The sequence below is a fragment of the Canis lupus genome, chromosome 6 (genome assembly GCF_048164855.1).
Source record: "Canis lupus baileyi chromosome 6, mCanLup2.hap1, whole genome shotgun sequence".
Classification (NCBI taxonomy): Eukaryota; Metazoa; Chordata; class Mammalia; order Carnivora; family Canidae; genus Canis; species Canis lupus.
This window is the reverse complement of record NC_132843.1, coordinates 80659111-80683565: the sequence shown is the minus strand read 5'-3', so window position 1 is coordinate 80683565 and position 24455 is coordinate 80659111. Positions and strand designations below refer to the sequence as shown.

Below are 24455 nucleotides of genomic sequence, written 5' to 3'. Positions count from 1 at the left end.
GAAAAAGGCTTATCAGTAGAAACTTCTTTGAGCAAAAGAAAAACTTACAATTACTTTAAAAAGATAACAGCTTTAGGGACGCCTGGGTGGCTCAGTGGTTGAGCATCTGCCTTGGGCTCAGGTTGTGACCCAGGGTCCTGAGATGGAGTCCCAGGGTGGGCTCCCCCCACAGGGAGCCTGCTTCTCCCTCTGCCTCTGTCTCTGCGCCTCTCTCTCCCCGCCCCCCCCCCATGTGTCTCTCATGAATAAATAAATAAAATATAACAAAAAATAAATAACAGCTTTATTAAAATGTAACTCGTGTACCATATAACTCATGGATTTAAAATGTTATCAGTAGTAGTTTTAAGTAGTTTCAGGGTTGTAAAACCATCACCAATGTTAGAACCAATCACAAATGTTAGAACATTTTCATCACACTTAAAAGAAACCCTCTTTTGCTCACTTATAATTGCCTTTTTTTTTTCTTTTAAAGATTTTATTTATTCATTAGAGATACACACACAGAGGGAGGCAGAGACACAGGCAGAGAGAAGCAGGCTCCATGGAGCGAGCCCAATGCAGGACTTGTCCCAGGACCCCAGGATCATGCCCTGGGCCGAAGGCAGGCGCTAAACCGCTGCACCACCCAGGGATCTCCTATAACTGCCTTTTAAGACAAATTTAGAACCATACTACTCAGAAGAAAAACTTTTTTTCTCACTTAGGAGGCTGAATTAAGTCCTATAGATGTAGCTTGAAAGTGTCTGTCTTAAAGTAAAAACAAACTCCATTTGTTATTAGTCTTTGAATGGGTGTTTAGCTGAATTTGACTTTGCCGGTGGTAAATGGTAAATTAGTCACACTAGGAGCCATGAACCTCTCCACCTAGTTGTTAACTTTTAGTGAACTAATCAACAAAATTAATAGACTTTTAGGATAGAATGTGAGTGATAGTGCAAAAAGGTGAGGCAGATCAGCTTAAGATTCATACCACCACCACCACCCCCAAGAAAAATTTCCCTACCAGAGATTACAGGATTTGTTTTTAAACAGGCAACCTAAACCTCTTTAAAGAACAAAACAAATTGAGAATTGCCTTTGAAAAGTATTAGTGTTGTGTTAAAGTTGGGGTTTATATTCTTTCATTATTGAGATACACTGATAAAAAAAAATTAGAGGAAATTTATTAGCTCTCAACTTCAATCTTTGTCTCAAAGGCCCTTAATTTTCTTTCTGATGTGTTGGCCTAAATTTAAGAGTATTTCTGTTTGATCAGCAGAACTCATTTATTTGCTTAATTTGGGGGACGACAACAAAGTTTAGGATGTTTAGGGTACTTTAGTAGGCAGCTAGAAATCTTCCAGTGAGGTAATTTTCTTTTAGAAAGAAAAAAAAAAAAGGGATCCCTGGGTGGCCCAGCGGTTTAGTGCCTGCCTTCCGCCCAGGGCGTGAACCTGGAGACCTGGGATCGAATCCCACGTCGGGCTCCCGGTGCATGGAGCCTGCTTCTCCCTCTGCCTGTGTCTCTGCCCATCTCTCTCTCTCTCTCTCTGTGACTATCATAAATAAATAAAAATTAAAAAGAAAAGAAAAGAAAAGAAAAAAATTCATTGTATAAGTTATTGGATAAAAAAAAATTGAATCTGGTTTATGTGCTATAAATGGGATCTTTTTCTAGACTTTTGTAACTTCTTGTCTTAATTGGACTACATTAAAGGTTGACTATAGAGAAGGATAAAGGGAGAACTCATACCCCCCTCCACTGCATGAAAGTGCTAATTAGGTTCATAGATTTAGGTTCTAGGAAACTTGTGCACCTCTTTCCAAAGGACGTGTATAGGTTTAAAAAACCAGGAGCCTGGAAAATCCTTGCTTTCCTCCTTATACAGACCTTTCAGCTTGAGTTGTGTTGAGTTGGTGGTGTGATTTTTCCTTGCTAAGAGATTTAGATATTCTCTGGAGATTATGCTAATATACCTGTTTTAAATGCAGAACAATCTCAAAAAAAAAAAAAAAAGTGGAATAAATGTTGGGAATTGAAGAGTTGTCTGTACTTTCCTTTCTGAAATTTTAAGTTTGGGTCATTGGAGGAGGAATCACCAGAGGCAAACTGATGAGTCCCTTTGGAGTAAGTGGCTGGGTAGAGTGGTTCTTTGGGAAAGCCGTATCACTTGGGCTCCTCAAATTTTGCTTTATATTAAAGTTTGAGAAATTTCTAACTGGGATTTAAAATCTGATTTGTGAGAAGCTTTTTTGAAACCCGAGAATTGTATGCAGCATAGCAAGGATTTATTAACTGCTGTGTCTTAGCATGGGATTAAAGAGAAAAATTAAATGAGATGCTACCTTTCTTTGTACACCTCCAAAAATTCTTCCAAAAATGCTGCTTTTTCTGTTATTAACTATTAGATGATTTCTATGGTGAATGTGCTTTTTATAATCCCCAAGTTTATGAACCAGACTAATGAGGAAAAGCTGCCACCAGGGCAGTGAGACATCTCTGTTCCATAATTGTGTGATGTTTGGAACAAAGATGTGGAATTTGACTAAATGCATTCTTTTTTTTTTTTTTTTTAATTTTTTTAATTTTTATTTATTTATGATAGTCACAGTGAGAGAGAGAGAGAGGCAGAGACACAGGCAGAGGGAGAAGCAGGCTCCATGCGCCGGGAGCCCGACGTGGGACTCGATCCCGGGTCTCCAGGATCGCGCCCTGGGCCAAAGGCAGGCGCCAAACCGCTGCGCCACCCAGCGATCCCGACTAAATGCATTCTTATAAGTTCTCCCCCCACCCCTTTTTAAAACATTCAGATCTTTCATTGGAGACCACTTCTCAAAGTTTCATTGCCTTACAACTTTAGGCTGGGCCTAGAGTCATCCCATCTGTATATCTTTTTTTTTTTTTCTTTTTTCTTTTTTCATCATATGAACTTACTTTCTGGGTGTAAAGTTTAGTTACTTTTCCAGAGCTGTCACTTCCAGTGTGTAAAGTAAGATCTTTTTATTATGATAAAATAGCTTATTCAGTTGAGCATCTGCCTTTGGCTCAGGTGGTCCTGGGATCAAGCTGCACATCAGACTCCCTGCTTAGCAGGGGAGTCAGCTTCTCCCTCTCTCTCCGTTCCCTCTGTCGCCTCCGCCCTGCTCATGTGTTCTCTCTCTCACACTCTCTCAAATAAATGAAATCTTAAAAATACTATGAAAATACTCAGACACAAAAGCATAGGGAATGTAATAGCCCCTTTCCTGGATAGAGAAAAGCAGATGGCAGATTAGCAGCATTGGGATTGAGAATAAGCTAGTGACCTTCAGTTGTAAAGAAAATTTCGCTTAGCTTTCGTCCTATTCAGGGTGTGAGTGAGCTTTGAGCAGTTAGGAATGAGGTTTCTAGCCTTTAGTGAATGATGGTCACTTTGCTCAATTAGAATGGGGACTGTATTTCTCAAAAAAACCTTTTTTTAAAGATTTTATTTTTAAGTTATCTCTCTATCCAACACAGGACTTGAACCTACAACCTGAAGATAAGACTTGAATGTTCCACCGACTGAGCCAGCCAGGCACCCTTGTATTTCTCAATTTTAATCAGTGGCTTTGTTAATTTATTACACATTTCTTGGAACCTATGCAGAAATTTGACCTTCAGGCCAACTCCTGGCATCCAGAAGTTTGGTGGTGGTGGTTGGAGGGCATTCTCTGCAAGCATCTTTCCATTGTCTCTGTCCATTTCCCTGTCTGCCAGGATATCTCAACTGTTTTCTCCCTTGGTGGTGGTATAGCTACTTCATTGTAACATGGCTTGGGACAGGCATGCTAATATTTGCACCAATTACAATTACTATAGGGGAGAAGAATCTGAAATTTCATTTGGAAAAGGAGTTTTAAGGAAATGAGAAAAAAGGGTCTAATGAGTTGTTGGTTAGGTTGTTAGGTTCATTTTTCTGTGAAGAGTGGTAGTTTGGCCTTAGCCTTGATGGTGCAGTTTCTGCTTCAGGAGAATTGTTGTTAAACATTTCTGTGGTTTCAAAAGTTTAAAGGGAACAGTTTAAAAATCAGGTCATTTAAAAATATTTTGTGTCAATAACTCCTTAAAATTTAATTGCTTTCCCCACCAAAATAATAACTTAATTTCTTAGATAGGAAACTGGTTAAACAAGGCCAAGCAGATCACATATGAATGGTTTTTTAGGACTTGATAATACCATTTAACTTGGTAATGTGTTATTTTACAATAGATGTAAAATTTAGAGAACATTGTACATAAGTAAAAATAAGTTTAATCAAGGGGAGTGGATGTAGATTATTTTTTAAAAGTCTTGTTTATTCTTTTAAAGATTTTATTGGGGGGGGGGAGAGGGAGAGATATCACTAGTGGCAGGAGGGGCAGAGGGAGAGAGAGAAGCAGACTCCTTCCTGAGCAGGGAGCCCGTTGTGGGGCTCTGGGGCTCGATCCTGGGACTCTGAGACCATGACCTGATCTGAAGGCAGACACTTAATGGACTAAGCCACTCAGGCGCCCCTAGAGTCTGTTTCTTTATTATGCAAAAGGAGGAGTAGGGTGTTTCTAGATTTTAGGAAATGAGTGGGTAGAGTCTTGAGTCTAATTCTGTCACGACCTTGGACAATGTCATTTTTCTCCAATGTATGCCTTCTCATCTGCTTTAAGGGGATCCGACACTGACCTAGGGCTGCTGTCCAGATTAATTAATTGATGGATTGTAAGGAGCTTAAATCCTAAAGCTTTATTTGTTCACTGCTAAGAAGAGTCTGGGGACAGATTTAGCGAGACAGGAGCTAGTGCCAAATATGTATCCCTCCTTTTCCCCTACAGTGAAGGGATTTTTAAAAAGTGAAACTTGAAGAGTCAAAAGTTCAGCATCGAAACTACAATGTACAGACTGTAATTCTTCTGTTGGCCTACATGAAGCTTGTTTATTCCTGGATATTTTTAAAAATAAGTGAGATTAAAAAAATTAGTGAGATTCAAATCTTTTTTCAAGTACAGCTATTACAAACTATTTCAGAAAATTTACAGGTGCATGTGTTATGTATGTCTTGTGTAGTGTGCCTGTTCAGGCAGGAGTTTGTATTAGGTGAGCTTTGTGTTAAGAAATGTTTAAAATTATTTAAGTTTCTCTAGTATGTGATGGCTGTGATGCTGTTGAAGCCCTGCAAATGGAATTTGCAATTTAAATAATCCCAATTCTTGCTAGGTAGGAAATTCAGTCAGTAGGTTGTGTCTTTAATATTCCACGACTATTTTTCTTCTAAAGTGGGGAGAAAGGTAAAAAGGTGGCAGGGAAAATGTTTATTTTGATTCTCAGCACAGAACCTGAGCCTTTAGTAAACAATTAGGCAGATTTAAGAAAAATAATAAAGCTAATGAGAACTCCCATACAGACCTGGATTTCCCAGTTTTTTGTCTGAATATATCTTGTTATCGGACCTCATAACATTACCTCTTAAGTGGACCCATATATACTGTGTTTCTACTACTGTTTTTTTTTTTTTTTTTTAGGGAGCGCACAAGCATAGGTGGGGCAGAAGGAGAGGGAGGGAGAATCTCAAGCAGACTCTGTGCTGAGCTTGGGGCCCACTGTGGGGCTCAATCCTGCTGACCCTGAGATCATGACCTAAGCCAAAACCAAGAAGAGTTGGAGGCTTAACCCACTGTGCCAACCATGTGCCCCTGGTTTTCTTGTTTTTATCTTGAATCAAGCAGTTTATTCAGTATTACTTTCTAGATGTTTATATACATTAAAGAGTTTTTAATATAAATTTTAAGTCTTTAACTGTTGAGTATTTTAGTTGGGAGCATGCATGTAGCCTAAGATTTCTCTTTTGAGGTATACTCCTTATGTGGCCTTAGGCAGATTTTTGTGCATTCCTGTGCTAATTCTTGCCATCTCATTGGCTTGACCTGATTGTAATGTTCAGAGAACTGTGTTGAGCACTTGGTTGGAACTTTTATTAAGCACATGTTCCTATGTGGCATACATATGCCAGACTACAGATACTGAAATGTTCCATTTTACTTTAATCTCATAACTCCCGAAACAAAGAACAAATCCCTATCAAACCCACATAATTACAAGGTCTTTAAGGCAAGATCCTCCCAGTTTTCTTTGTGGTTGTACCAACTCATCATTTGGTGATATTTAAACCAGATGGTAACGTCTCATCTTTGCCAGTCTTTAACTTGGAGGAAAGAGATGGGGAAAGCGGGATCTCTTAGGATTTGTATTATGGTATCTTTATTTGTGAGACAGGGTGAGGGAGTGGAGATGAGAGAGAGGTCTACAAGGACTCTTTGGAGTGTAACTTCCATTTTGTAAAATTTCAAGTATTCCAGGCTTTTTCTTCTCCCAGAGAGGCTCTTCTCCGGTAGTAATGATGTATTTTGGATAAATTGAGAATAGCCACCAGATTTTCTAGTAGGAAGCTGGCTTCAGGGATTTGTGTAGGGTGTAGCTTTAGGGTTTTTAAAAATTGTACTTGATGGCAGTCCATTCTTCTGGCTGCTTCTCTCTCTCCACTTTTTTTCCACTGCTAATCTTGTAGCTTTTGCATTTATAAAATGGATCTTTCACTTATATAATAATTGCTTATCAAGATTTTTTTGAGAGGAACAGAGTTTAGCATTTGACTTAGGATCCAAGGTAATTTGTTTTTGGAGGTTGGTACTAGCTAGCTAGGAGATGACAACTTGAAGAGAACAGATTTGATGGAAAGAATACTAGAGTAGGAATCAAACAAAACATTTACCTTCTGATGTGTGTTCCACTGTTGATGTGTTACCCTTGAGCTGTTAGCTTTAAGAGGGTCATGACTATTTTCAGAGTTTTTTATTCCGTTAAACTTGTCTATAAGATGGGGATAATGCTGGCCCTGTTTTATATAGTGAGGCCTAAAAGAGGTAAGTAAACTTACTCTAGGTCGCCTCACTATTAAGTGGTGGAGTCAGGATTTGAACCTAGAGTTATACTGCACCTAACTACTATGTATGTTGCCTCGTAGATCCATAGTTAACGATACAGTTGCGATTACATGAGACAGTTGATGAAAAATTATGAATCTTTTATCATTTTATTATTATTTATTTCATTATCTTTATATTATTCTTAAACATTTTCTTTTTTCTTTTTCCTTTTTTTTTTTTTTTTTTTTTTTTAGAGATTTTACCCATTTATTTGAGAGAGAGCAAGTGCATGAGTGGGGTGAGGGGCAGAGGGAAAAGGAGACTCCTCGCTGAGCAGGGAGCCGTCTCAGGTCTTGATGCAGAGACTCCAGGATCGTGACCTGAGCTGAAGGCAGTTGTTTAACTGACTGACAGTGCCTGTAAGGTGACACAACTTTTAAAAGACAGTTTGGAGACTTTCAAATCATGGCTTTATTACTTCCAAGTCCACTGTTCATCCTACTGATACACAGTGGCTCCCTTAATCCACTAAGTCACCCAGGCGCCCTTATAGTGGCTCCCTTAATAGGTCCCAGGAATTAGGCAGCTCTTCTCATATCCCCTTACAGACCTTTCAGGAAGAAGAGTAGTTTTCCCTGGCTTCCTTCTCCCCATCTGAAGGGAAATCAATAAAATTAGTAACGATGTCAGATGATATTAGAATACCGTTTCCTGGACACCTGGGTGGCTCAGGTGTCTCGTGTGTCTGCTTTTGGCTCAGGTCATGATCCTGGGTCCTGGGATTGAGTCCTACACTGGGCTCCCTGCTCAGTAGGGAGCCTGTTCCTCCCTCTTCCTCTATATGCTGCTCCCCTTGCTTGTGCTCTCTCTCTCTCTCTGTCAAGAAGAAACAAAAAACAAAAAAACAAAACACTTTTTCATTTTGTCTATCTCTAAAATTTATTTATGAAATTTTAAGTAAATCCTATGTCCTCATTTTTTTAGTTTATTAATATGTATGAGCTTTGCATTTCATGTATTATTGGTTGCTTGACTCATTTATATGGAAACTCCTAGGGACCACCTAGGTTCAACTGGAAGAGTATTTAGGACTTAGGCCCCGCGAATGTAGCCCTCCTGCCCATGAAAATCATCCTGGATTCCACTCCAGAATTGAATTAGAGTCATGGGATGCCCATATGTTTGAATTTTAAGAAGTTCCTCTGGTCATTTTAAAACCCAACTGGGTTTAAAAAACTACTGGTTTAGGGATCCCTGGGTGGCCCAGCGGTTTAGTGCCTGCCTTCGGCCCAGGGAATGATCCTGGAGTCCTGGGATCGAGTTCCGCATCGGGCTCCCTGCATGGAGCCTGCTTCTCCCTCTACCTGTGTGTCTCTGCCTCTCTGTGTATCTCATGAATAAATAAATAAAATCTTTAAAAAACAAAACAAAAAAACTACTGGTTCAGATAGATCCCTGATGCGGTTTAGGCAGTTGTTAATATAAGGAATTCTCTGTTGATTTTGAATTAGTAGAATTTCTCAGTTCTACTACCAGAAACTAGGGAATTCTTTTTGTCAGCTCTGGTGAATGAAGAAACGAATTGGGTCCGTGGGTTTGGTTGTGGGTTGAGTTCAATACATTTAAAGATTTTTATTTACTCATTTTTAGAAAGAAGAGCATGAGTGGAGGGGTGGGGCAGGCAGGGAGGGAGAAGGACAAGCTGATTCCATACTGAGCTTGGAGCCCTACCCAGGGCTTGATCCCATGATCCTGAGATCATGACGAGCCTAAACCAAGAGCCGGACACTTCACCAACTGAGCCACCCAGGCACCCTAGTTCAGCACATTTATTGATGTATCAATAAGGGCTGGGCATTGTATTAAGAGTTTTAGAAATAGAAATGAATTACATAGCTTTGACTTAAAGGAACTCACTGTCTATTGGTGAGAGAGATCTACAGCTAGATTACATGGTGTGATGTGTGTCGGTAATGGATATTGTGTTAAATTTTTTTTTTAAACAATTTTATTTATTCATGAGAGACAGAGAGAGAGGCAGAGACATAGGCAGAGGGAGAAGCAGGCTCCACGTAGGGAGCCCGACATGGGACTCGATCCCTGGTCTCCAGGATCAGACCCTGGACTGAAGGCGGTGTCAAACCACTGAGCCACCCGGGTTGCCCAAATAAAATCTTAAAAATAAATAAATAAATAAATAAATAATAAATAAATGAATAAATAAATAAATAAACAAACAAACCAACCAACCCTGGAAAAGTAGATAGTAGAAAAGTTTTTATAGTGTGGCCTTTTGATACCAGGTAGCCATTCAAATGATCAATTTTATTAGGTTGCAATTTCTGCATATTTTAGGCTAAAGTGGATTATCTTTTTTTAAATTTTTTTTTTTTTTTTTTTTTTTTAAATTTTTTTTTTTTTATTTATTTATGATAGTCACACAGAGAGAAAGAGAGGCAGAGACACAGGCAGAGGGAGAAGCAGGCTCCATGCACCAGGAGCCCGACGTGGGATTCGATCCCGGGTCTCCAGGATCGCGCCCTGGGCCAAAGGCAGGCGCCAAACCGCTGCGCCACCCAGGGATCCCCTCTTTTTTTAAATTTTTTTATTTATGATAGTCACACAGAGAGAGAGAGAGAGAGAGAGAGGGGGGGGGTTGGGGGCAGAGACACAGGCAGAGGGAGAAGCAGGCTCCATGCACCGGGAGCCCAACGTGGGATTCGATCCTGGGTCTCCAGGATCACGCCCTGGGCCAAAGGCAGGCGCTAAACCGCTGCGCCACCCAGGGATCCCTGGATTATCTTTTAAATCAAATTATTATTAAATGTGGCAATAAGTGTGAAATAAATAAGGCAGTTAATAGTGGTATCTCTACAGTAATAGCATGGTTTGAGATCTATCCTAGGATAAATTTAAGACCTTTGGGGATAAGATCTATTTATGTACCATTGTAAGTTGAGAATGGCTGTTAGTGCATCCTTTTTTCTTTCAAGGAGGTCTATTAACCTTCAAACATGGTCAGAATTATAGTGGGTTGAGTAGAATTGCATGTTGCCCTTATGTGAATATTAAATGATCTAGCAGGGGGATGAATGGAGCAGCTTCCTAACAATTTCTGTTCAAGCCCAGGGTTCAGTCTTTTACTTCAAATATGGCTGTTAGGAATTGTATAGGCTCTAAAATTATTTCCACTTTTAACGTTAGGCTTGCAGTTGATTGCAGCAAGGCTAAATAGCTGTTAAATGTTTGTATCCAGGAAATGAATGGCTTACTATTTATTTATTTTTAAGACTTTATTTGGGGCAGCCCTCGTGGCCCAGTGGTTTGGCACTGCCTTCAGCCCGGGGCATGACCCTGGAGGCCCAGGATCCAGCCCCACATCGGGCTCCCTACATGGAGCCTGCTTCTCCCTCTGCCTGTGTCTCTGCCTCTCTCTCTCTCTCTGTCTCTGTGCCTCTCATGAATGAATAAATTTTTTAAAAATCTTAAAAAAAAAAAAAAGACTTTATTTGACAGCACGTGCGCACAAGCAGAGGGAGAGGGAGAAGCAGGTTCCCCTCAGCGCAGGGAGCCTGACGAGGGGCTCCAACCCTGGACCCTGGGATCATGATCTGAGCCAGAGGCAGATGCTTAATGGACTGAACCACCCAGGTGCCCCCACCCCGCCCTTTTTTAGTACAATTGCCAAATGTATCTTCAAATGGAACATCAAGCAAAACAAAGATTTTGTAGTCTTTCAGTATCTTCTCAGAGACTCAGGCTGATTTTAGTGTCACTACTGTCCCTTTCGTGACTGTGATTTTGAATCTTGGGAGTATCCAGTTTGTAAAGTATTAAAGCTGTAGAACATGTGTTGACGGATTCAGTGAGACCTTAATGTTAGGGTGTGAGCTGTTTACCTTTCCCTGCCCTTGGTTCCCAGGTGGGTTTGGGTGTTGCTGAGGAGAAGGTGATAGGGGTAGAGTCCAACTTTTTTCCTCAACCCCTTCCCCTGACAAATCATTTCTGGAACTTTTCTCTGAAGTATGCCAGTTATCTTTTCTTAACCTCGGTAGCCTCAATTCTTCTTGGTAGCCTCAATTTTCTATCTTTTCCACACTGGGATTGTACTTATGAAAGAAAACAGTCAAAACTACTTATTAAATTTCCTTGGGGAAGAAACTGTGGTAGTGTAACCACTTGATGGTAACATGGCTTGGTATAGGCATATAGAAGTAATATTTGCCCCGAGTATAATTGCTGTGGGGAGAAGAATCTGAAATTCTGGTTCCGTTCGGTGACTTTTGTGTCATGAGATGTCTATGAATGATCTGAAAGAACACTTTTCTCTTAAATTTTCATGATGGACCTCTCAGCCTGTTTGAGTGGAAGATGATTTGTATTAGTAGGGATTTACCTTTCTTATTGTCCTTCTGGGTAATTGTTAAAAGGATGCTTCCATATAGAGGCATATAGGTAAGACTTTGGACTTTGGGGGATATTCGTAAAAGTTTGTATGAATCACTTTAGTAGGTAACTTTATTAGACATTTATTAGGGACATTTTGAAAGAGTAAGGTCTTCATGTGATCTTGTTATTTCGTTACTCATATTGTTTATAAACAAAACGGTGCTTAGCCTGTTCCTATAAAGTGGCCTGGAAAGGAAAACACATCTTTTTGAAGTTTTGGGAGGACCATTTTCCATGGTATCTTCACACGGTTTTGACAATAATAAATTTGTCATTTAGAGGTCCTGCAAATACAGGTTGTTATTGCCAAGTTGTTTTTTTTTTTTTTTTAGATTATTTATTTATTTATTTATTTATTTATTTATTTATTCTTAGAGAGAGAGAGAGAGAGAGAGAGAGAGGCAGAGACACAGGCAGAGGGAGAAGCAGGCTCCATGCAGGGAGCCCAATGCGGGACTCGATCCTGGGTCTCTAGGATCACGCCCTGGGCTGCAGGCGGTGCTAAACCGCTGTGCCACCGGGGCTGCCCGCCAAGTTTTATGAAAAGTGATGAAAGAGGACCTCACTGGGACTGATGCTTAAAAAGTATCATGGCATGTCCCTCTTTTACCAGTGTGTTTTCATTTACTAATAGATACTCCTCCATATTAATATTCTTTTAAATAAGGTGTCTGTGTAACTGAAAACTAATGGCTTTTACCAGGCCCTGCCAATTTATAGGAGTTACAATTTTAACAAAGGTCCTTAATATCTTAGTATGACTGTTGTTGTTGTTTAAATTTATTCACTTGAGAGAGTAGGCAGTAGAGAGCATGAGAACTGTGGGGGGAGGGAGAAGCAGATTTCCCTTCTGAGCAGGGAGCCCAATGCTGGGCTTGATTCGAGGACCCTGGGATCATGACCCAAGCTGAAGGCAGATGCTAAACTGGCTGTGCCACCTGGGTGCCCCTTTAGTACAACTGTTAAATGACCCTGTATGTTTGCAAATGATTATGGTGGCATTTTCAGGATCTTTTTGGTGGGGTAGGGCTTTTAGGGAAGACTGGATTGATTGACATTGATAATGTCTTTTCCAAAAATGTTGGCGTTATACAAATAGGTTAAGAAATCCTTGCTAACAAATAGAGAATACAGTGGAGGAGCTGCTTTTTAAAAAATTTTTAAAAAGATTTTATTTATTTATTTATTCATGAGAGAGAGAGAGAGAGAGAGGCAGAAGGAGAAGCAGGCTCCATGCAGGGACCGATGTGGGACTTGATCTCAGGACCCCGGGGTCACGCCCTGGGCTGGAAGCAGCGCTCAACCGCTGAGCCACCCAGGCGTCCCGAGGGACTGCTTTTAAAATCTGGATGGATAGAGTTTCTTGGGGGGACAGATTGGGAATTCTGTAGGAATTAGGATTATTAAGACAGTTGTTTCCAGGGTTTGGGTTGAGGACTGACTCTTGAAGTGTTCAGGATCCTTTTAGCAGGTCTAAGGGAACTTGCTGTTTTCAATTAAGCATCTGTAACCAGATTTTCTTTATATATTTAAGTTTGTTTGTTTGTTTATTTATTTATTTGAAAGAGAGAGAGAGGCAGAGACACAGGCAGAGGGAGAAGCAGACTCCATGCAGGGAGCCCAATGCGGGACTCGATCCTGGGTCTCCAGGATCAAGCCCTGGGCTGAAGGCAGGCACTAAACCGCTGAGCCACCCAGACTGCCCCTATTTTATTTTATTTTTAAGATTTTATTTATTCACGAGGGACAGACAGGGGCAGAGACACAGGCAGAGGGAGATGCAGACCCTCCACCCCCCCACACTCCCCCCCCTCCTAAGGAATCCGATGTGGGACTCAATCCTGGACTCCAGGATCACACCCTGAGCTGAAGGTAGACGCTCAACCACTGAGCCTTCCAGGCGTCTCATGATATATTTTAACTAAAACCAGATGCTACAGGTGATTGACAGACTATAGAAGAAGATAGGAAAATCCAGCTTATTTCTATTTGGCCAAATCATTAAAGAGATTTGCAAAATACATGCAACATAAAACAATGTTACTTTATTTTTTTTTTTTTTGCTTAAGTGAATTCATTTAAAGCATTTTATTTTTTAAGTTTTTATTTATTTAAGTAATCTCTACACCCAATGTTGGGCTTGAACTCTTGACCCCAAGATAGAGTTGCATGCTCTTCCAACTGAGCCAGCCAAGTGTCCCTAAAATATTTTAAATACCTGTTGTGATTAAAGTGAATAGATAAAAACCATATAGACTATAAAGTTCTTTTGAAGTCCTCAGTTTTTAAGAGTTTTTAGAGCGATCCTAAGGCCAAGAAATTGAAGTTGTAGTCAGTAAGAAGAGAAACTTAGTTCTGGGAAGGCCTAACCCATTTGAAATCAATCGGGGTGGGGGGTGGGGGGCGGTGCCTGGGTGGCTCAGTAGATGAAGTGTCTGCCTTCAGCTCAGGTGGGCTCAGGTCATGATGATCCCAGGGTCCTGGGATACAGCCCCGCAGCAGGCTCCCTTCTCAGTGGGGAGCTTGCTTCTCTCTCTTCCGCTCCCCCTGCTTGTACTCGTACTCACTCTCTCTGTCAAATAAATAAAATCTTTAAAAAAAAAAGTCTAGGATCGATGCATGTGTAAGAGGTACAGTGATTACAGAGGCCATCACAAAACCAGTAGAGGGTTTAGTAAAAACTCCCAATTATCTGTTGCTTCTGGGAAGTGAAATGAAAATTTAAAAGTGTTTCCTAAAGGGAAAACAACAGATTTTCTCATGTAACTAATAAGATCAACTAAAATGTACAAAGTAGGCCTTTTTGGTCTTATTTTGTCATTTTATTAGTTGTATAAAATTTATAATAAACAGATGATTGTTTTTGCTTTTCCTTTTTTTGCAAAGATTTTGAGAGAGAGAGTGTGTGCACACATGGGTGGAGGGGCAAAGGGAGAGGGAGAAGCAGACTAACTCTGAGCAGGGAGTCCCGTGACTCGGGGCTGGATCCCAGGACTGTGGGATTAACACCTAAGCCGAAGGTAGATGCTTAACTGACGGAGCCACCCAGGTGTCCCTGTTTTTGCTGCTTTTCTTAAAGATTTTATTTTTTAATTTTTTAAAGATTTATTTATTCCTGAGAGACACAGAGAGAGAGGCAGAGACACAGGCAGAGGGAGAAGCAGGCTCACTGAGAGGAGCCCGATGTGGGACTCGATCCCAGGATCACCCCCAGACCGAAGGCAGGCACTCAACAACCACTGAGCCACCCAGGCGTCCCTTAAAGATTTTATTTATTTATTAATTTTTAAAAAGATTTTACTTATTTATGAGAGACACAGGCAGAGAGAGAAGCAGCCCTGTAACGAGCCTGATGTGGGACTCGATCCTGGGTCTCCAGGATCACACCCTGGGCTGAAGGCGGCGCTAAACCACTGAGCCACCTGGGCTGAGCAAAGATTTTATTTTTAAGTAATCCCTACATCCAAAGTGGGTCTCGAACTTACAACCCCTAGATCAAGAGTTTCATGGTTTACTGACTAAGCCAGCTAGGCACCCCCATGTGTTTTGATTCTTGAGAGCTGCCTTTGGGGTCAGAAGTTTGGAACATAAAACATAAAAATTGATCAAGTGATTTTTAAAAATCGATTTAATATTTTTAAGAACTGTTATTTTTACAGAAAAGTTGTGAAGATTTCCCATATATTCCCTCAACCTAGTTTCACCTTTTATTAACAGCTTATATTATTATAATATATAATTAATGAACTGATACTGTTATTAATAAAAGTACATTTTATTCGTATTTCTTTAGTTTTTAGCTAATATATTTCTTCTGTTGCAGGATCTCATCTAGGATACCACATTACATTTAGCTATCATGTCTCTTGAGGCTTTTTTTTTTAGCTCTTGTACTTTCTCAGACTTTGTTTCTGATGACCTTGACAGTTTTGAGGAGTACTGACTGGGTATTTTATAGGATGTGCCATTATTGGGAGTTATCTGTTGTTTTTCTCATGGTGAGACTGCATACATGGGCAACTGATTTTTAAAAAACTTTTAAGTTTATTTTTAAGATTTTATTTTTGAGTAATATCTACACCTAAGGTGGGCTTGAATGTACAACCCTGTGATCAAGAGTCACGTGCTCCACTGACTGAGCCAGCCAGGCGCCCCTGATTTTTTTTTTTTTTTTTTAAAGGAGACAACAAGGGACGCCTGAATGGCTCAGGGCCTTAATGCCAAGATCTGGGATCAAGTCCCAGTTGGACTCCCCACAGGGAGCCTGCTTCTCCCTCTGCCTGTGTCTCTGCTTCTCTCTGTGTGTCTCTCATGAATAAATAAATAAAATATTAAAAAAAGAGTGGGGGGAACAACAAGAGGCTCACCTCACCTGATAGATATTTTACCCATATCTCATTCCAGTTAGGAGCATGACATATTTTTACTAAACTATTCTCTTTGTTTACAAAGTCTTAGCAAGTTCTTCATTGGTAAAATTTACCAGTCAGATCTTTTGACTTTTTTTTTTTTTTGACTTTTTATCTTTAGGTTTTTGTAGAGACATTTAAATTTCCTGACTAGAATTTTTACTTGTTCAGTAACATTTATGAACATCCTCAGTACTGTTCTGTGAAGGTAATTGTAATTTTAAATTCCTCCTTAAAAAGAATTTTTATACTTATATCTGGTTTCTATCTGTAGAGCCAGAATAAACTTCTTCTTCTTTTTTTTTTTTTTTTTTTTTTTTTTAAGATTTATATATTCTAGAGAGAGTTGGAGAGTTGGCACACACAGGGGAAGGGACAGAGAGAGGGACTCTTCAAGCAGACTCCCCAATGAGCCCTGGAGGTCACTTAACTGACTGCACCACTCAGGTGCCCCTAAGAGTTCTAAGCTGCTGGGATCACTGTGGTCAGGTTGATTTCTTCCTTCTGTAACTGCAGTATGTAAAATATGACCATTGAATGAGGCTAAGACAAACTTCCTAGAAGTATGGGTCATTTAAAAAAAATTTTTTTAAAGATTTATGTATCTATTTGAGAGAGCAGGGGCAGAGGGATAGAAAGAGGCTCTCAAGCAGACTCCCCACTGAGTGTGGAGCCCACCTTGGGGCTTGATCCCATGACTCTGAGATCATGACCTGAGCTGAAATCAAGTCGGAGACTTAACCGACTGAGCTGCCCAGGCACCCCAAGGTATGGATGTTTTGTTGTTGTTCTAAGGAGGCTCCATGCCCAATGTGGAAACCATTGGTGGACTTGAAATCGTGACCTGAGATCAAGACTTGAGCTGAGATCAAACCAGAAGCTTAACTAACTGAGCCACCCAGGTACCCCTGGATGTTTTATTTATGATGAGTATCATTGGAAAGTAAAGGAAATAACCTAAATGTCTGATAATAAATTTTAAAAAGTATCACTGCAATGAAATCTTAAGGGTTCACAGTATAAGTAAAAATAAGGTATGAGAAGTATAAGGAAATATATATATATATACATATGTAAATTATTATTAAAATATTTGGAAAATTATGAAGATAGAATTTTAGAAAATACTGGAAATGTGTACCAAAATGTAGTGGGTTCTCTCTGAGATGGCTACATTTTTCTTCTTTATGTGTGTTCTCTGATAGTTTAGTAAGGATCGTTACTTTTGTATTAGGGAAAGTTATTTTAAACCTGTTGCTTAACTTTTGCCCTAATAAGAGAATATGCAGTTAGGATGTTTTATATAGTGACCATATAGGAGATAGCTTGGTTAATATAAAATGCTAATACTATGGAACCATACATAGGCTTGTCCACCACAGTGTTAATTTTTACAGTATAGAAATTGAATTCTACTGCCACTCTAGCAGCTCCTCTCAGCAGATTGTTAAGTACTTCTACCCTTGAATTACATACCTAAAACCATTTTAGAAAGAGCTCTGTAGGGATCCCTGGGTGGCGCAGCGGTTTAGCGCCTGCCTTTGGCCCAGGGCGCGATCCTGGAGACCCAGGATCGAATCCCACGTCAGGCTCCCGGTGCATGGAGCCTGCTTCTCCCTCTGCCTGTGTCTCTGCCTCTCTCTCTCTCTCTCTCTGTGTGACTATCATAAATAAATAAATAAAAAAAAAAAAAAAAAGAAAGAGCTCTGTAAGCATGGAAACCCGACAGTATAAGAAGCCAGTTTTTGTAGGGGCACCTGGGTGGCTCAGTCAGTGAAACGTCTGCCTTTGGTTTGGGTCCTGGGATTGAGCCCCTTGTTGGGCCCTCTGCTCAGTGAGGAGTCTGCTTCTCCCTCTCCCTCTGCTCCTCCCCGCCCCCTGCTTCTGTGCTTGCTCGCTCTCTCTCAAAGAAATGAAATCTTAAAAAAAAAAAAAAAAGGCAGCAAGGTTGTATGTTTATCAATAAATCTGAAAAAATACAGCAAAAAATAAGGTTAATGGGCCTTGGATATTCTATATCAATTTATGAATGCCATTTTTTACAATTTTATAATGGAGATTAGAGAATTGAAACCATTGTATTAAACATAACCAATCATAAAACAAAACAAGGTTGCATTAGGCTTCCTGGGAACTAAAACTTTGCAACATAAACCTTTCCCGATAACTAATATTTTTGACCATTTACTTTGTAAATGCCAGGACCTGTCTGAAGACTTTAACATGTATTTTTTTTTTTAAGGTTACAGACCCCTTACCCCTTTGAAACCCTGGTGAGAGGAGCCCGAATATGGACTGTTCCCAATATCCTCATACACCCACTTCTATACAGTTTAAGAACCTCTGATTTAAGGAATGAAAGTATGATTCTAAAGTCTAAGAAGAAAATCCTCAGTGGTTTTTGTTTTTCTTAAACTAGTGGCTCATTAAGGATGGGAGATCTTAAATAGACTTTGGGCAAATGAGTGGCTAATCAAGCTGCTTGTTGCCAAGCCTACCCTGAGGGACGTAAGAAGAAAGAGAGAAGTTAACATTATCTAACTTATTTTTGTTTGGAAGACACTGAAGTCCTTTGTATTCTGGAACTTTCCTGGTAGACATCTGTCAGGGAGTGGTCATTGGATTCCATTGAGAGACTCTGCTTGTCTTAATTTATAGAGGGGGAGTTATAATGATTATGGTGTGCCTAGTTCTGCCTTTAGGTTTGGTAGGTGTCGTCATACAGACATAAAAACCATTAACTTGATGGAAGAGTAGTCTTTTATATTGTACTTCACGTGTGTATTAGTCAAATCTTTATTAAGATTGAGGGGCGCTTGGGTGGCTCAGTTGGTTACACGTCTGACTCTGGATTTCTGCTTGGGTCATGGATCTCAGAGTCATTGGATTGAGTCTGGTGTGTGTCAGGCTCTGTGCTGCATGTGGAGCCTGCTTGGGATTCTCTGTCTCCCTCCTTCTGCCCTGCTTCCACCCCTCCCCCTCAATAAATAAGTCATTAAAAAAACTTTATTCAGGGCAGCCCCCGTGGCTCAGCAGTTTAGCACCGCCTTCAGCCCAGGACCTGATCCTGGAGGCCTGGGATCAAGTCCCACCTCAGACTCCTGGGGTCTGCTTTTCCCTCTGCCTGTGTCTCTGCCTCTCTGTCTCTCATGAATAAATAAATACAGTCTTTAAAAAAACAAAACAAAACAAAACCTTATTCAGGTCGATAAGTCTTGGCATGCTCAACTGAAAATTTTTCTGACTTGCCTTAAAACACTAAGATAAATGCTTTGTTTAGTTCCTTAAAATTTTGCCACTATAGTTTTGTATTAACGTGTTGATAACCTAGAAACTGTTAAAACGCTGGATTAAAACACAGAGTTTAGCTCTGCTACATTGGATTAAAGGTCCTTTGAGTGCATTTATTCTATGATGATTGGCTTTAATAGAGCATGCAATTAAAAAATACATTGGTCCTTAGTTAATGTTATTCTTTATAGACTAACCAGAATGAGCTTTTGACATTGATTTTTAAAAATTAGTTTTGTCTGCTGGAGTCAGAGAATCCGTTTTTGGAGTAGCCTTTATGAGAATGTACATTCTCATTTTCTGATTACTAGATCTCAAAATGGTGATAGCTTCCCTGTAATAGAAAGATTAAGACAATATTCTGATATGTGGATACTCATTGTGGATCATTTACAGAGTGAATTTTCATGGAGTTTTTGAAAAATCCTTAGCATCTTCTGAAAGTTATTCTCCCACAGGTCAATTTTGTCGCCCACTTCTCTCAGTTAAATGTGCTGTAAGTTGTTGCTCAGTGCTGGGACTAACGAAAATGTTTGCTTGATGTTTCCCAGGTCTCTGAGGATTTTTGAAGCTTCAACTTTCTACTTAATTGCCTTCTCAAGGAATATATTTTTTAGTGCTTAGGAAAATAATTGAACTTTTAAATAATAGTTAAATAATAATAAATAATAAGCCTTTCAAAATGAAGGCTTAAAGTAAAAGCCATTTTAAAGTTTTAAAAGTGAGTGGATCTTAGCGGGGAATTTACATGGGATGCCTTGTAATCTATGAACTCTAACAACACCTATTTAGTATGGAAATGCTGTTTTATGTTAGAAAAATGATTTATGAACCGTTTTATTGTTAGAAGTTAAAAGTTTTGGTTAGATTATATGATATCCCCTTTAGATACTTAAGTGTCAAACCCAGAATTATCACACTGTTATTTAATAGTCTCTTCCCTTCTTTAATAGCTTCTCCACCTACCCCCACCCTGCCCCCAGTGTAAAAGTTACATTGCATCAAGGCCAGACTCAGCCAAGGATATCTTAATCCTAATATTTCAGTGAGCATTGAAAATAATATGTAATTCTTTTATTAGAGTAAAGCTTTGCAGCTGATAATGAAAGTCTTGAAACTAAATGACATTTATCCCATTTTCCCTCTTTCTTTGTAACCAGAAGAGGTGACAGTTTTCAGCAATCTGTATTCAATGGAGTGGTCTCCTCTGCAAAATTTTTAGTTTTTAACATATTATGCCCACTGTGTGAACTTCCTTAGTGATAGATTTGTACTGTTTTTCTCTTGGTGCTTTGTTTTTGGGATTAATTTTATTTGAAAAAGCCTCAGTATAAAATAAGCATATGTTCCATGATACATATACACACATACATACAAAGACACACAGTTCACTGTAATATATAACTTTTAACGTATACATAAGGTGAAATTAATTCCTTGGGGGCTCAGTGGTTGAGCGTCTGTCTTGGCTCAGGGTGTGATCCCAGGGTCCCAGGATCGAGTCCTGCATCGGGCTCCCTGCGTGGAGCCTGCTTCTCCCTCCACCTGTGTCCCTGCCTCTATGTGTCTCTCATGAATAAATAAATAAAATCTTAAAAAAAAAGAAATTAAGTTTTCTATCATTGTGTTTTGGGATTAGAAGGCCTGTTTAGAAAAGAAAAAGGCCTATTTGATTAATCAGGGAATGTCATATATTAACCATAAGTCTTAGTTTATAAAATTCTCAGGCCATGTGGACAGTATGTTAATCATTTACTTGTATCTTCTTACGTAGTATCTTTGAGATGTTTTTGGTCTAACCTTCAACCCAGATCAATTCATTTCAGAAAGCTTATAGCTTTTATGAACTATTAGAGAGCAAAGCTCTGAGCAATATAAAATCTTCTTATTTAGCCTGTGATAGTGTTGAGCAATGTGATTTTCTTCTACTACATTGTTGTGTTCTGTATAATTAAAACAAATTGCTTTCCTTATCTTTAGTTATCAAACTAAACAAAAGCAAATTACTTTAATTTTTCTGATCGAGGATGGAGTAGATAGTATTTTTAAGTTGATGAACTAAGTGTAATATTTCTTTAACTGACAACTGACATTGAAGCAGGAGCCATAGTCTTTGTGGAAGCAGCAATGTGACAGCATTAAAATACTTGACGGCCTTATCTGTAATGGCCTTCTTAAACAGGTAGTGCTGCCATTTTTTTCTTTCTTTTTGGTATAATAGTAAATAGCTTCGTACCAATTTGTAATCTGCCTTTTTTTTCCTTTTAAAAATAAATTGTGGTAGATGTAATCTTTTTAACAATAGTTTATCAGGCATTGGTGGTGGGCATTTTTGCTGAAGTCTCCCAATCACTAAAACAAAACCTTGTTTTACTTTTTTTTTTTTTTTTCTCCAAGTAAGCTCTACACCCAGCGTGAGGCCTGAACTAATGACCCCAAACCTCAAGAATTACATGCTACATGGACTGAGCCAGCCAGGTGCCCCAGACCTTGTTTTACTTTTAAACTAAAGGCAATCAATAGTAATAAAAAGTCTAATAATACAGATTTGAAATAACAGTAACCTTTTCACCCCTCCTATTGAAAGTCTTTAAAATTTATATGTATGTCATATTGTTGGCGCCATTTTACATGTTTTGGGTTTTTTTTACTCATAAAATGTTGGCTATCTTTCTGTGTTTAGAAACTGTAGATCTTTTTTTCTTTATTACAGCTGCAAAGTGTTTTATTTATTGATATGTCAACATTTATTTACCTTTACTCTCCATTGATAGTAATAATTTTTTTTTCTTTTTAAGATTTTATTTTTTTAATTAATTTTTTTAAAATTTATTTATGATAGTCACACAGAGAGAGAGAGAGAGAGAGAGAGGCAGAGACATAGGCAGAGGGAGAAGCAGGCTCCATGCACCGGGAGCCTGACGTGGGATTCGATCCCGGGTCTCCAGGATCGCGCCCTGGGCCAAAGGCAGGTGCTAAACTGCTGCGCCACCCAGGGATCCCAAGATTTTATTTTTTTTTTAAAGTAACCTCTACATCCAGTGTGGGGCTCAAACTTAAATCCCGACATCAAGAGCTTCATGTTCCACCCTCCTGAGTCAGCCAGGTGCCCCAATATTAAGGTTTTAGGTTAAAACAACTCTGCAGTGAATTTCCTTTTGTGTGTCTGTATCTTGGTGTTGTGAGTGGTGACAAATATTTGTAAATTCTCACCCAGGGATCTCTAGAGTCAGTAGGCCTTTAAAAATCTGATGCTTTCTAACCCACCTCTGAAAACAGCTTACTAATCATCAGGGTCCTCACATACTCCTAATGCTGATGGTGTATATAGTTTAAATCTTTGCGAACCTGATAGGTAAAAACAAGGGGATCTTGTGTATTTCTTGAATTTTAAGTGAACTTGGACACCAGTCTTTTTACAGCTGGCCATTTTTTCTTGCTAACTACTACACAATCTGCCCATTTTTCTGTGTTTTCTTATTGGTAGGAGTTCTTTGTAAGTCTAGAAATTTAAAATGCTGTATAATATTCAGTGTTATAATACCAGTAATATCTTTCTAACATAATATTGCAATACTTTTTAAAAGTTATCCTTTATTCTCCCATTGTGGACACTTAAGTTGTTTGCAGTTTTCTCTACTCACAGGTGGCATATATACTTTCCTTGTCTGATTATTTCCTCATGATAGTTCTAAGAATCTAGATATGTTGAGGATGATTCTTTAAAAAAATTTTTTTTATTTAAAATTTGTTATTCATGACAGAGAGAGAGAGAGAGAGAGAGGCAGAGACACAGGTAGAGGGAGAAGCAGGCTCCATGCAGGAGCCCGATGTGGGACTCGATCCCAGGACCCCAGGGTCATGCCCTGGGCTGAAGGCAGACACTCGACTGCTGAGCCACCCAGGCGTCCCTAAAAAAGTTTTTTGAAAAGATTTTATTTAGTCATGAGAGAGAGAGAGAGAGAGAGAGAGAGACGCAGAGACATAGGCAGAGGGATGTGGGACTTGATCCTGGGATCCCAGGATCATGACTTGGGCCAAAGGCAGATGCTCAACCACTGAGCCACCCAGGTGCCCCAGGATGATTCTTTAAAATTAGGTTTGTTTTTTTTTTTAAAGATTTTATTCATTTATTTATTCATGAGAGACACAAGGAGAGAGAGAGAGAGAGACAGAGACACAGGCAGAGGGAGAAACAGGCTCCATGCAGGGAGCCCGATGCGGGACTCGATCTCAGGTCTCCAGGATCATGCCCTGGGCTGAAGGTGGCGCTAACCGCTGAGCCACCCGGGCTGCCCTAAAATTAGTTTTTGAATGGCAGTCTCCACCACCCTGTTCCCCAACTTATCCTCAATTTTATAATAAAAGTTAAGGTAACTAGGAGGTTTTATATATATACATAAATATAGTTGTTGGATGATTTGATGTTTTAGCTATTTTGTAAAAAGATTACTTCTGTGTATAGAGGAATCAAAATCTCTTTCAAAGTTTGGTTTTTCGGGGCACCTGGGTGGCTCAGTCAGGAGAGTGTGTGACTCTTGATTTTGGGGTCATGAGTTTGAGCCCTACATTGGGTGTAGATATTACTAAAAATAAAAACTTCAAAGTCAGGTAAATTTCAACAGCTTGCAGTTCAGTAACATTCATTTGGAAGGGTTGAAGAGGGGTGTGCACGGGATGCATCATTTATATGGGGTAGGGTAATCGTACATATTCTGCTATTCTGGTGGAAAAGAGTTTGAGAAACTACTACCCATCTTCTATTTTATATGACTGGTTAGAGATAATGTGTTTTACTAAGCTGGGGTTTTAACAGAATTTTTATAATTTCAGAATTATAAATTCATCTAATCAAAGCCTTTGCTTGTCCCCTAGGATTGGCAGCCACCATTTGCATGTGATGTTGACAAACTTCATTTTACCCCTCGTATCCAGAGGCTGAATGAATTGGAGGTAATATCTTAACTGTTGTTCTGGTGGACTGTATTGTAGAGGGACTTTCTTCAAAGAATCTCTGTCACAAATCTACTGGTTTTAGTGAAGCTAAAATACAGCCAATAATTGATAATCACGGTAAAACAAATTTGCTATGAAAATGACAAAAAGGCCTTTTTGTAGCAAGCCAGATTTCATTGAAAACACTTTTTGTCAATCACTTTTGGCCTCTTAATTCATTTAAATCCTTTTAAATTAGATGACAACCACAAGAAATCAGATTTAAGATTGATTTATTTATTTATTTATTTATTTATTTATTTATTTATTTATTTATTTATTTATTTGAGAGAGACAGACAGACAGACAGGCAGAGGTAGAAGCAGGCTCCATGCTGGGAGCCTGATGTGGGACTTGATCCCGGGTCTCCAGGATCATACCCTGGGCTGAAGGTGGCGCTAAACTGCTAAGCC

At 39.4% G+C, this 24455-nt stretch overlaps 1 protein-coding gene across 9 annotated transcripts in view; it reads left to right on the top strand.

Moving 5' to 3' along the window:
* Positions 1-24455, top strand: part of KDM5B (lysine demethylase 5B) — a 90109-nt gene that overhangs the window by 7170 nt on the left and 58484 nt on the right. For 8 of the 9 annotated variants that reach the window (XR_012033385.1, XM_072831445.1, XM_072831441.1 and 5 more), the window contains exon 2: positions 23923-24000. Coding sequence is in view for 5 of the 9 variants with exons in the window: in XM_072831445.1 (XP_072687546.1) it covers positions 23923-24000 (78 nt within the window). In the remaining 4 variants the exon portion in view is untranslated. Of the gene's footprint in view, positions 1-21479; positions 21526-23922; positions 24001-24455 lie in introns of those variants that run through there. The other variant, XM_072831450.1, reaches the window with a different exon arrangement.